The sequence below is a fragment of the Bison bison genome, unplaced genomic scaffold (assembly GCF_000754665.1).
Source record: "Bison bison bison isolate TAMUID 2011002044 unplaced genomic scaffold, Bison_UMD1.0 scf7180017864145, whole genome shotgun sequence".
Classification (NCBI taxonomy): Eukaryota; Metazoa; Chordata; class Mammalia; order Artiodactyla; family Bovidae; genus Bison; species Bison bison.
The window spans coordinates 7,321,490-7,335,491 of record NW_011494717.1 but is presented as its reverse complement, the minus strand read 5'-3'; the positions used below and the strand labels follow the sequence as shown (position 1 = coordinate 7,335,491).

The following is a 14,002-nucleotide window of genomic DNA, read 5'->3' as shown; positions in this document are numbered from 1 at the left end:
AAGAATTGATGCTTTTGAACTGTGGCGTTGGAGAAAACTCTTGAGAGTCCCTTGGACTGCAAGGAGATCAAACTGGTCAATCCTAAAGGATATCAGTCCTGAATATTCACTGGAAGGACTGATGCTAAAGCTGAAACTCCAATCGTTTGGCCACCTGATGTGAAGAACTGACTCACTGGAAAAGACCCTGATGCTGGGAAAGATTGAAGGCAGGAGGAGAAGGGGATGACAGAGGATAGATGGTTGGATGGCATCACTGACTCAATGGACATGAGTTTGAGCAAGCTCCGGGAGGTGGTGATGAACAGGGAAGCCTGGTGTGCTGCAGTCCATGGGATCGCTAAGAGTTGGACATGACTGAGCAACTGAACTGCACTGAACTGAGTATCCACTGTGCTGACCCAGGTGACAGGATGGCTCTGCAAGGGGGGCCCTTTTTCCTGGCTGTTTATTTCATCCTGAGGTTCCTTTTTTTAACCAAACCTTTTTCTGATTATAACATGCTGCTGCTGCTGCTGCTAAGTCACTTCAGTCATGTCCGACTCTGTGCGACCCCATAGACGGCAGCCAACCAGGCTCTCCCATCCCTGGGATTCTCCAGGCAAGAACACTGGAGTGGGTTGCCATTTCCTTCTCCAGTGCATGAAAGTGAAAAGTGAAAGTCAAGTTGCTCAGTCGTGTCTGACTCTTTGCGACCCCATGGGCTGCAGCCTACCAGGCTCCTCCGTCCATGGGATTTTCCAGGCAAAAGTACTGGAGTGGGGTGCCATTGACTTCTCCAGATTATAACATAATACATGCTAATTATAGAAAAGTGCAAAGATGATTTATCCCCCGCCATCACCACTTAAAGATAATTATCACTGGCATTTTGGTGTCCTGCTTTTCTTCTGTGTATAATATGTAATAGAATAAAGAACCTGCTGCATATCTAATTTGTATTGGCTTTTTTCACCCATAGCATTCTATTACAAGCATTTTCCTATATCATAAACTCACAAACATGTTGAATGGTTACTTGATACACTGTTATAAGAACTTTCTAAACTAGTCTCCTATTGGTCATTGGTTGTTTGTAAATTTGCTTCTGTAATAATGCTACAGTGGACATCCTTATATAAAGTACTTTGTTGTTGTTGAATTGCACAGTTGGAGTTGCTAAGCCAAGTCCGACTTTACTACATTCCAAATCATCGCTGTGAATGGAATTACTGAGTCTAAAGATAAGAAATAAAAGGCTCCCAGTTTTGCCAGATTCCTCCCCCACCCCCATCGCACAAGCTGCAGGAGATGGCTGTCCTCACCGTTTCTGCCTCAGCACTGGGGATTTCATTTTAAACAACTGCTCTAACTTTGTAGCTCAGAAAAATCCTCACATCTTGTAGCCATTTCAACTCCTGTACCCCTTATTGGAGTTGAGCTGTTTTTCTAAACATTTAGTTGCCATTTGTAACTTCAACTTCGGTTTTAAGTGCTGTTGCCAAGGTTCAATCCCTGGGTCGGGAAGATGCCCTGGAGAAGGGAATGGCTACCCACTCCAGTATTCTTGCCTGGAGAATCCCACGGACAGAGGAGCCTGGCGGGCTATAGTCCATGGGGTTGCAAAGAGTCGGACACAACTGAGAGGCTGAGCACATGCACACCAGGGTGCTATGCTGAGCTTTTTAACCCAGAGAACATAAATGGGTAGTGGGATTTGCCTAATGCACCAAGATGCCTTGGCCCAGGACCAGTTAGGCTGCTGGCAATGGACACAGATTCCCTGGGCAAACACTCAGCTACTCTCATCCTGACCCCCAGTCAGCACTCTGAGCTGAGGCTTTCAGGAGAAAAAATTAACTGGAATACAGTTCTGTTAAACTATTGTTGGCTTCAGGTTAAAGGTTCTCCCTCGTGCAGTACAGAAATAAATCCCAGACATGCTGGACTCCTGTCCCACCCAAGAGAGTCTGGCTGGCAGGGAAACCAGGCCTGGGAGGTGGAAAATTTTCTACTCAGGGTTTCGTTCTTCATGACTATGAATTAATTTTTATTCACTCTTTCAATTTCCCCAGAATCCCTTACACACATGAACACATTTCATTCCATGGCACCCGGTGCTGACTGACTGGGCCTGAAGGAGAAGCAGCTTCTTAACTGCTCCTTGTAATGGGCTCAGTGGAGGTCTGCCTGCATGCAGGGGACCTAGAGAGTGTGAACCCAAGGGGATTACACACACACACACACACACACACACACACACACCCCACACCCCTATTTACAAGACCCAAGGATAGTTCTTAGAAGGGAGCTCTGCGCTCTGCAAAGGCTGCAAAGGACCAGGAGTGAGCTCCTGGAGAAGGGATGCAGGGAGGTTATGGATGGGAGACAAGAGGAAGGGAGAATCACTTCTCACCCCTCAGCCTCCCTTCCATGGGTGGCAGGTGCCAGGCTGTGGGTGCTGAGGGCACTACCCAGCTGTCAGGAGCAAACCTCAGCGCCCTTCTCCTAGTGTTCCTTTGCTGTCCACGCCATCAGGACATGGTGTGACTGCGCCTTCTCCCCTCCTCCTGTGGATTGTGTATATGTGCACGGTTGTACGTGTGTGGGTGTGTGATTGTGTGTGGGCTTCCCTGGTGGCTCACACAGTAAAGAATCTGCCTGCCATGCAGGAGACCCAGGTTCAATCCCTGGGTCAGGAAGATCCCCTAGAGATGGGCATGGAAACCCACCTCAGTATTCTTGCCTGGAGAATTCCATGGACAGAGGAGCCTGGAGGGCTACAGTCCATGGGGTCGCAAAGAGTCCAACATGACTGCGTGACTAACACAAAATGACTCGTGGGTTTGTGTTGTGTGTGTGGATGTCATTGTATGTATGTGTGTGGTTGTATATGCAATTGTGTATAGTGTGATGGTGTGCATGTATGTGATTGTGTGTGTGTGTGTGTGTGTGTGTGTAGAGCGGCATGAGAAGTGTCCCCTCCCCTCCCTTTCCCAAAGCAGGGCTCTGCCTGTGTGATCAGCATCCCTTACAGTCACACCTGGTTACCGCTCTGCCTCTTCCTCACCTGCTTCTGTCTCTTCACAGCCATCTGGAGTGAGCTGGCTGCTGTGGGAACAGGGGGACTCCTTCCTCCCCTGACCCCCACCGGCCTCACAGAGGCACTGCAGCAGCACAGCCCCAGGGACCTCCTGGCTGGTTCCAGAGAGGGGAGACTGGGGAGCCGGGATATTGCCAGCCAGTTACACGGGTCCTGCCCCAGAGCAGTTCTGAGGCTCAGAAGCTTTGGGAACTGGCAGCCTGGGGGATGGAGGGGTTGGCGTCCTGATGTTCCTCCATCCCAGAACATCAGCCATGGTTTGCAAGCTGTCATTAAGGGCACACGGGGCTCCCTGACCCTGCCATCACACATCATCTGGCACTCCGGGTCCCTTGGGGTGCTGACATGATGCAGGAAGGAGCCAGCAGCTGAGTTCCGGAAAAAAGCCATGGAGAACTGCTCTCCTGTGGGCGTGTTGCCCCCCCAGCCTCAGCCTCCCAGCCCCTGCCTCCTCCGACTCCTGAAGCTTTGTCAGATGAATGGCTCAGCCCTTTTCCTTCCTCCCTCTTCCTTTTCCTTGGTTTCATATCACCTCCCAGACGTGATACGTACTCTTCATAGGCAGGGGTTTACTTTTCATCCTTTGCACCTCTCAGTTCCAAGGACGATGCTTGGCACAAAGCACCAACGTACTGCTTCATCGGCCTGATGCTGTGTCGTGATTTGTCTATCTGTGTCAGCCTATATTTGTGTGAATTTCTCTGTGATGTTATTTAAGGGATTTAATTTCTATGTCAACGAGTCTATTTCTGTGAGTGAAGTATTTTTGTGTGAGTGTGTGTGCGTGTGTGTGTGTAAAAGTGTGCTCTGTCATTTAAGATGTTCATCTGAGAAGCACTTACTCCTTCATTCACTTATTCAACAAGTATTTCTTGAGTGCCTTCTGCTCTCCGGGCACTTGGCATGCTTCAGTGAATGAAACTGATTCCTGACCTCACAGAGCTGACATTCTAGTGGGGAGAGATAGACAATGAATGAGAGACATATGCAAATGATGAAACATGTTTGAAGGGAAAATAAAAACAGAGCAGGGTGAGGGAGAAAGGGATGGGGTACGTGGGAATTTTCAGGGGAAGGCGTTGTTGACAAGGGGATATTTGAGCAAAGCCTGGAAGAGGTGAAGGAGTGAGCTGTACAGATCCACACAAGAAGCATTTCAGGCAGAAGAACAGACAGTGCAAAGGCCCTGTGGCAGGAATGTCCCTGGTGTGTTTCCAAGGCAGCAGGGAAGCCTGTGTGGCTGAAGGGGAATGTGCAGTAGGAGAGGGGATGAGATGAAGTCAGGAGGGCAGCAGGGATTGGCCAATGTGAGGACTTTGGCTTTTTATTTTTGGGTGTATATTTGTGGGCTTCCCTAGTGGCTCAGACAGTAAAGAATCCGCCTGCATTGCAGGAGACCCAGATTCAATCCCTGCGTCAGGAAGATCCCCTGAAAAAAGGAATGGCAACCCATTTCAGTATTCTTGCTTGGAGAATCCAACGGACAGAGGAACCTGGCAGGTTACAATCCATAGGGTTGCAAAGAGTCAGACACTACTAAGCGACTAACACTAACATACTATTTTGATGGAGAGTGGTAAGTGGGAATATTTCTGGGGTGTGTAAGTGCATGCACTTCTGAACAAAAGAGAGCATGGGTGTTTGTGTGTGTGTGTGTGTGTGTGTGTGTGTGTGTGTGTGAGTGGCTGGCTCTCAGATTGGGCTCAGAGGACCATGACCTTACACCTCACTCTGTATTCTGTCCCTTGAGGCTATTACTTTAGAAAGCAGGTACTGGGAGCACAACTCTGCCCATGCACTCGCCTAAGTCCCACTGGGAACATTTTCCCTGCCAACAACACCAGAGCTGTGGTAAATGCAGTAAAATTAGACACGCAGTCCGGGCTGGGAGCTCTGGGGACCCACTGATGCTCCTGCCTCATACTCACTTAGTCTTGATCTCCAAGTCCTCGTGGCTGGAGTGGCACATCTCACTGAAGCGAGACACGAAGAAATCGTAGCTCCGATGGTAGGACGGGGTGTCCTCCTCAATGTTGGCGAACTTCACAAACTGTGTGTGGGAGGGGAGAGGGAGAAATGACAGGAAGGTGACCAGCCATGCTCCCCACCTTTGGGCTCTGGCACTTGGTGTCCCCAAACCCTTTGCCATAGGAAAGCCACAGGATAACACATCTCGGGAAACACACACACCCCTGGATCCAGCTCTAGTCTGCTTCCCAGAGCACACTGTGAGATTTGAGAACCAGATTCTGGAGATCTGAGTGCCAAATTCTGCTCCCCTTTCTTGTCTACATGAGACAGGAATCCCTGGCCCTTCCCTGCTAGGTGAGCAGAGAATGGAAGAGAAAAGGGGAGCTCCGTCACTTAAACTCCTGTTCCCATTAACGTCCAGAGCCGCCCAAAACACACAGGCTGAGAGGCTTTGTGGAGCAAAGCTGCAACTGAGCAAAAGCCAATCCTAAAGCTTATAGAGCACCACTCTAGAAGACATTCTGGGAAACCAGGGCAAATCTGAACTTTGATTAGAAACCGTAACTACGTTTTATTATGAAAATTTTGAGTGCGTGTCGAAGGTGTGCCATTTCAGTTCATTAAATCTTGCTCAGCATTCTCAGCTGCTAGATCCCTTCTGCCATCGCCGTGCTGCGAATTTGCAGTTCTAAATAGGGACTTGATTTCTACTGAGCCCCAGAGAGAAGCGAGAGTCACAGACTGAGTGGAGTTAAATTACCCAAAATGAAATATAATTCTTACAGCTTATTTTGCTAAGTACCACAAACAACTCTAAACAGATTTGATTTAGACTATATTCTCCATTATTCTGCCTTGTACTATTATTCAATTTTTACAAACCTTTGTTGGTTCAAAAAGGACATACTGTTATTACTAAAATTATCTAGTTAGTACATTCTCACAATATTCAGTATCGTCAACCTGTTTTCCCCATTTAAATACTTAAAAGTTGGTAATAACTCTTTTGGGGATGAAAATTAGCAACGCACAAGCCTTCTTAATTATTATGGTGTTTTGTTCTTGCAATAATAAATACGCATTTATTTTCTGCTGACTCAAATATCTCAACATGCAAAGCAAATAAGGAAATCTTTCCTTCAAAGATACATCTAAAATGTATATATGTATTTGGAAGTGATTATTCTGCTATTAGCAATAAATCCAAGTGATATTGCTTGATTTATTGATGTGGTAATGCAGAAGAAGTAACCCATGTGATCACAAGATCATCGATTCAACTTAAGTTCAGGAGTTCCAGAAACAATGATAAAGCTGCTGTTTGGCTAAGTGATCTTCCTAAACCCTGCAGGCTAGAACACAAAGTCAGGCTGATACAGAGTGAGGGAAAGTCGCTCAGTTATGTCTGACTTTTTGTGACTGTATGGTCCACGGCATTCTCCAGGCCAGAATACTGGAGTGGGTAGCCAATTCCTTCTCCAGGGGATCTTCCCAACCCAGGGATGCAACCCAGGTCTCCGACATTGTGGGCAGATTCTTTACCAGCTGAGCTACCAGGGAAGCACAAGAATACTGGAGTGGGTAGCCTATCCCTTCTTTAGTGGATCTTCCTGACCCAGGAATTGAACCGGGTCCTGGTGGCTCAGAGGGTAAACTGTCTGCCTGTAATGCGGGAGACCTGGGTTCAGTCCCTGGGTTGAGAAGATCCCCTAGAGAAGGAAATGGCAACCCACTCCAGTATTCTTGCCTGGAGAATCCTATGGACGGAGGAGTCTGGTAGGCTACAGTCCATGGAGTCGCAAAGAGTCGGACACGACTGAGCCACTTTACTTTCTTTCTTTCTCCTGCATTGAGGCAGATTCTTTGCCAGCTGAGCTACCAGAGTTGATACAGAGGTTGGAGCTAAATATGAGTGCATCGCTGCTCTTAACCACCATGGAGATGGTCCCAGGCTTCACTCCCCAAATCAGAAGCCTGGCTTGGTCCATCATGTGAGAGGAGGCATGCAGCTATGTGATTCTAATCACAGATCTGCCTCTAACTGGTAGGAGGACCTCTGAGTGAGACATTTGTCTCCTCTTATGTCTTGGTCTTTCCATGTGAGGAATAAGCAGCCCAGTCTTCATTTATTATGGTTCTTTCTTTTACTGATCCTCCATCTACTTCAAATATGATAAGGCAGTTTAAGATAAGACTGTGTATGCAAGAGTGTGTGCCTTTGAAAATAATTAAGACTGAAGAAGAAAAGAGGCCAGTAATAAAGAAGGAGAAATTGTTAAAGGAAGACTAGGTCCCTGAGACTTCCCTGGTGGTCCAGTGGTTAAGAATTCGGCTTCCAGTGCAGGGGACACTGGTTTGCTCCCTGGTTGGGGAACTAAGATCCCACATGCCCTGGAGCAACTAGCCCACCTGCAAGCAACCACTGAGCCTGTGCACTTCAGAGCCCGAGCTCCGCAACAGGAAAACCCTGAGCAGCGCAATGAAGACCCAGCACAGCCAAAATTTAAAAAAATAATAATAACTTAAAAAAAAAAAAGACCTGGTCCTAAATATATATTGACTGTGTAGATCCAAATATATATCAGGAGAATGAATAACCAGACTTCATGGTCACTGGTGTGGGAGTCGATGCGCTAATAGCAATGATGTTTAGAACATACATGTATCAGGTACTACCCTAAGCATTTTATATGCATCAGCTATTTCATTTCATAAAATGACTCTAATTTAGAGAGAGATTATTATTCTCACTTTGAAGACAAAGAGACCGAGACCCACAAATGTTACATAACTGCCCAGGGTCCTGCAGGAAAAACCCGGGTATCAACACAGAGGCCTCACTGCAGGTCTCTCCAGCAGAGCTCTGCCCAGAAAACCTCCAGCTTTGCTCTTGATCCTGGCTTCCTCTAGTGCCTCAGACCAAATGACCCAGGAGTGTTGCTTTGGGGATGGGGGCAGCTGTCAGGGGGAACGGGCAGAGAATGAAGACACCGCTGGAGAGGACCTTGTGTAAACCAAGTCACTTCAGTCGTGTCCAACTCTGCGACCCCATGGGCTGTAGTACACCAGGCTCCTCTGTCCACAGGGATTCTCCAGGCAAGAATACTGGAGTGGGTTGTCACTACCTTCTCCAGGGGATCCTCCCAACCCAGGTATCAGGCTCCCATTTCTTGTGTCTCCTGCGTTGGCAGGTGGGTTCTTTACCACTAGCACCACCTGGGAAGCCCAGGTGGGGGACCTTTGTTGTTCAGTTGCTCAGTCGTGTCTGACTCTCTGCGACCCCGTGGACTGCAGCACACCAGGCTTCCCTGTCCTTCACTATCTCCTGGAGTTTGCTCAAACTCATGTCCACTGAGTCGGTGATGCCATCCAACAGCCAGGCTTCCCTGTCCTTCACTATCTCCTGGAGTTTGCTCAAACTCATGTCCACTGAGTCAGTGATGCCATCCAACATTCTCATCCGCTGTCGTCCCCTTCTCCTCATGCTCTCAATCTTTCCCAGCATCAGGGTCTTTTCTAATGAGTCGGTTCTTTGCATCAGGTGGCCAAAGTATTGGAGCCTCAGCTTCAGCATCAGTCCTCTCAATGAATATTCAGGGTTGATTTCCTTTAGGATAGACTGGTTGGATCTCCTTACAGTCCAAGGGACTCCCAAGAATCTTCTCCAGCATCACAGTTCAAAAGCATCAATTCTTCGGTGCTCAGCTTTCTTTATGGTCCAACTCTCATATCCGTACATGACTACTGGGAAAACTTTGACTATATGGACCTTTGTTGGCAAAGTGATGTCTCTGCTTTTTAATACACTGTCTAGGTTTGTCATAGCTTTTCTTCCAAGGAGCAAGTGTCTCTGTCTCTGAGGCCCAGAACTTCCCAGGAGGCTACAGCCTCCCAGCTCAGGCTGATTATTCCATTGCCTCAGTCTCTAAGATTCTTGCTCTGTTACAAGATCTGGGGACGAGACTGTACTTGATGCCATCCACAGGGTGTGAGCCCCATTTATTATATTTTGAGTGGCATGAGGGCTAATAAAACAGCCACTTTTTGGTACCAGGATCTCTGAGCATCCTTGGGAACCTTTGGTTTGGTAGCCTGATAGGAGGAGCTTCCCTTACCTGAGTCTGAAAGTTGGACAACAGAGATGACGTGGTCAGGGAATGCTGGCCTGAGTATCCCCATGGGTACTGCTCCAAGAGAGCCCACCTTAAGCTGCTCCTGAGTCCTCCAGGGCTGATGAGAGGAGGCCAAAATGGAAACTTTGGTAATCGTGGTTCACCGGGCCCCTGTACTTGTGTGACCCACTAATGTTTTTAAATGCCTGAAACAGCCGGAACTTCCTGTCTACTTCACGCTGATCACCGCTAGTTCATACCTTAAGAATGGCTTACATTAAAATGCTACTTATCTAATGCATAAGATTGTGAAATAATAATGTAGGGTTTTTTGTTTTATTTTTTAAAGACATTGTCATGATGAGGAAGGTCTCCATAGCAACAAACTGGAGACTGTGAAGATGTGACACTTTAAAGGCCATGGGCACTGCTAGAGCCACCCTTTCATGATCAAAGTTTCAGCTCTTCATACACAACAAAGGGTGCTATGCTTGCAGGAGTTGCTCACCCACCCTCTGGCACAGGCAGGAAAGAGCCACAGTTGAATGAAAACTGAGAGTTACTAAGGGGTTGGGTCAATAGAGAGAAAGCAAACTCCAAATATTGACATTGCAAAACCAGCCCTCCCTGGGACTGTAAAATGGAAGCTGAGCTAGCTGCTGGTTGGCCTTACTTCGGCGCTAGCCAAGTCTCTCCAAGCACAAGCCAGTCTCCTCTCTTCTGTAGTTGGCTATTCTGAGCCACACAATTTCCTGCTGTCAACAACAGAACCATGGTTTAAAATACTGGGTATAGAGAAACCCCAACTCTTTGGTGGATCTAGGACTGCAGGCCTTTTCCTCTGTTCACCTTCATAAGAAGAAAGTTGTTCTGCTGCACTAAGATGAACCCTAGTTGGAAAAGATCGCATAAACCTCACTTTCCTTTTTTTAAATTAGAGGCTAATTACTTTACAATATTGTGATGGTTTCAGCCATACGTCAATATGAATTGGCCATAGGTATATATATGTCCCATCCCTCTTGAACCCCCTACCAATCTCCCCCTGCATCCCACCCCTCTAGGTTGTCAGAGAGCACCAGCTTTGGGTTCCCTGCGTCATATAGCGAACTCCCACTGGCTATCTATTTTACACATGGTGATGCGTATGTTTCAGTGCTATTTTCTCAAATCATCCCACACTCTTCTCCCACTGTGTCCAAAAGTCTGTTCTTTATGTCTGTGTTTCCTTTGCTGCCCTGTGAGTAGGATCATCAGTACTATCTTTCTAGATTCCATATATATATATATATATATATACATATTAATATATAATATTTGTCTTTCTCTTTCTGACTTCCTTCACTCTGTAGAATAGGCTCCAGGTTCATCCCCCTCATTAGAACTGACTCAAATGCATTCCTTTTTATAGCTGAGTAATATTCCACTGTGTATATGTACCACAACTTCCTTACCCATTCATCTGTCAATGGACATCTAGGTTGCTTCCATGTCCTAGCTATTGCAAATAGTGCTTCATTGAACATTGAGGTAGATGGGTCTTTTTCAATTATGGTTTCCTCAGGGTATATACCCAGTAGAACCACACAGTTTGACTTTAACATCCCCTATCCATTCTCCCATCTGCTTTTGTTTATAGCTAGTCCTGGGAGAAGTTTTCCTTAAAGCCGAAGGAACAGTCCTACTGTGACATGTTGGTGCCCTGCAAATTGCCTGACTGCTGGCCAAGGTGAGTCCCTCCACCTAGGACACCCTCTCCTGTGTGCATGTGTGCTAAGTCACTGCATTCGTGTCTAACTCTTTGTGACCCTGTGGACTGTCCCACCAGGCTCCTCTGTTCATGGGATTCTCCAGGCAAAAATACTGGAGTGGGTAGCCATTTCCTTCTCCAGGGGATCTTCCCGACCCAGGGATTGAACTCATGTCTCTTACATCTCCTGAATTGGCAGGTAGGTTCTTTACCACTAACACCACTTGGGAAGCCCTAGGACACCCTCCCCTGTCTACCCATAGTACAGCTTTCCTCCTTCAAGATTTTTTGCAAAACTGACGGTAGTTTTAAAAACTCCTGGGAAAGCCCAGTGTTGCTGCCCGAAAAGGTGACCTCTCTGGTCCCAAGTTGCCCCATGTGCTAGCCAGCCTCCAAGGCCTACACTCGGGAAGTACAGACCCAGGGAAGCCCAGGCTGCTTCTGCTCTGAAACCCCCATCATTTGCTTGGGCTGACCCCTGTGACCTGAGCCGTTCCCCCAGCATCACAGTTCTGCCCCCACCTCCCTTCATGGAACCCACTTCTAGCCTGCTGGTTTTTAGCAGTGCTGATTTCTACCCTGGTGTGGGAGACAAGAGAATTTCTAGTCTATAGGTGACAGTTAAAACCACAAGAATTGATTACATTGTCCAGAGGGAGCACACAGAGAAGAGGATATAGCAGTAACCTTGGAGACCACAGACATTTCAGGACGACGTGGAAGAAAAGAATCACTGAAGGAAACTGTATTAGTTTCCTATTGCTGCCGTAATAATTTAGTGCTGTAATAAATACCACGATTTAGTGGCCTAATGCAACACAAATTTATTACTTTACAGTTCTGGAGATCAGAAGTCTAAAATGGGGGCTTCCCTAGTGGTCCAGTGTTTAAGAATCCACCTTAACCCAGGTTAGATCCCTGGTCCAGGAAGATCCCACATGCCTCGGAGCAACTAAGCCTGTGCACCACAACTAGAAAGTAGCCCCACTTGCCGCAACTAGAGAGAGCCTGCACGCAGCACTGAAGACCCAATACAGCCAAAAATAAAAATAAATTAAAAAAAAAAAGTCTCAAATGGGTCTGCAGGGTTTCATTCCTTCTGGACGCTTCCAGGAGAGCATCTGTTTCCTTGACTTTCCTGGCTTCCAGAAGCCACCCACATTCTTTGGCTCATAGTCCCCTTCCACCATCTTCATGGGCAGCAGAGGAGCATCTTCAAATTTCTTTCTCTCTATTCCTGATCTACTGTCTGACTCTGATCCTCCTGCCTCCCTCTTAGAAAGATGGGAGCACATGGAGAATCTCCTTATCACAAGATCCTTAACTTGATCAAACCTGCCAAGTCCCTTCTGTCATCTAAGGTACATTCGTGGGTGTCAGTGATTAGGATGTGGATACAGGTAGGGGACCATTATTCAGCCAACCATAGAAACTAAGAAAGATGGGCCAGGTGGGAAGAGCTGGGGTGACAGGGCCAGGAAGTCAAGGGAGTTTGAAGAAGGTGCAATCAACGGGGAGAAATGCCACCGGAGATAGAAACATCAGCTGGAAGTTGAGTGAAGAATGGGTTGTTTGCATGGTTTCCAGAGATTTCTAAGTGCAAAGACACACACACAAAAAAACTTTTACAACTGGGAGAGCTGGCTGTAACCACCCTAACTTGGGATGGCACTTCGCATCCATAAAAGTGGGCTCCCGGACACTCCTGCCTCTTTTAGATGCTCAGTGCCCAGCACTCTCCATGAAGCGTTATGCCCCAAAGTATTTAACTGCATCCAATCAAACATTCAGACCAAATTCTAGTCTGTGGGAAGTATAGGAGACAAAAGAGCAAAAGGAAGAACACCACAAGGAGATAATCAGACAAATCCAGAATGTGGGACGTTCTACAAAGTGATGACCTGGCCAATACCATGAAAAATGAAGAGGGACGGGAGAGGGGTTGGGACAGGTTGAGAGACATAAGAGACACAGAAAACAAAATAAACACGTGATCTATACTGAATCCTGATCTGACAGACAGCAATACAAGACAATGTGGGGACTATGAGGGAAATTTTAATTTGAATCAAAGAATTTTTTAAAATCAGGGAATGATGGCAAGTTTTGTCAGGTGAGCTAAAGGTACTCTGTGGTTATGCAGAATGTGAATTGTTTTAGTTTTCTTTCCCGTGTTTGTTTTGTTTCTTTCGTTTTATAATGGAAGAGACTTGAACTTATATTTAGACTAAGGGAAGGAATGAGAAAAAGGGGAAGAGTGGAGACATGGAGAGAAAAAAAATGGATGTAGGGAGATTCCTGAGGAGAAGGGAGCCTTTGGGGAAGAAAAAGATGGATACAAGTTGAGGGACCCCCAGCAGATAGTTTTCTCAGTGAACAGAAGAAGGCAAGACCGTCTCTGAGACTGAGGAAGCAGATTCAGGATGGTGCTTGAGGAGACAACAGAAGGTCTCTAGTGACCATTGAGAAGATGAGAGAAGGTGGTGGTCAAAGAATGGATAAGGAGCTGCCCTGAAAGCCAAGTCAAAATTTAAAGCATGCTTCTGTAGATGCCCCAATCCTCACATCAGGTGGTTTTCTGAGGGCGGTTCTCTGAGTGGGGCATTTGGGTGCAGAAGGCAGAGCATGGCTGCAGCAGGTGGACAGGAGCCTGGTTCCTGCTGGGTCTGGCGGGGAGGCCAAGAAAGGGAGCCTCAGAAGGAGCTGACCCTCGGTAGAGGGAAGGGAAGGCGTCTGAGAGGTGAGGTCTTGAAGCGGGGAGGGTGGTTTCTTACTGGCTCAGATGGTGAAGAATCTGCCTGCGATGCAGGAGACCCGGGTTCAATCCCTGAGTTGGGAACATACCCTGGAGAAGGGAATGGCAACCCAGTCTAGTCTTCTTGCCTGGAGAATTCCATGGACAGAGAAGCCTGGTGGGCTACAGTCCATGGGGTTGCAAAGAGTCGGACATGACTGAGCGACTTTCACATTCACAGAGCCTCCAGGCAAGTCACAGCCCCTCTGCTTTACCGGAAAGAGAGACTCCCCCGCCCCCCACCGCAACCGGGTCCCACATCACCCCGACATGCTTCAAGAGCGTCCCTCCCC

General features: G+C 47.3%; 1 protein-coding gene across 3 annotated transcripts in view; it reads right to left on the bottom strand.

Annotated features, from left to right (window-relative positions):
* Positions 1-14,002, bottom strand: part of EFR3B (EFR3 homolog B (S. cerevisiae)) — a 98,437-nt gene that overhangs the window by 27,818 nt on the left and 56,617 nt on the right. For all 3 annotated transcript variants that reach the window (XM_010840569.1, XM_010840570.1, XM_010840571.1), the window contains exon 5: positions 5,011-5,132. In XM_010840569.1, the coding sequence (XP_010838871.1) occupies positions 5,011-5,132 (122 nt within the window). The remainder of the gene's footprint in view (positions 1-5,010; positions 5,133-14,002) is intronic.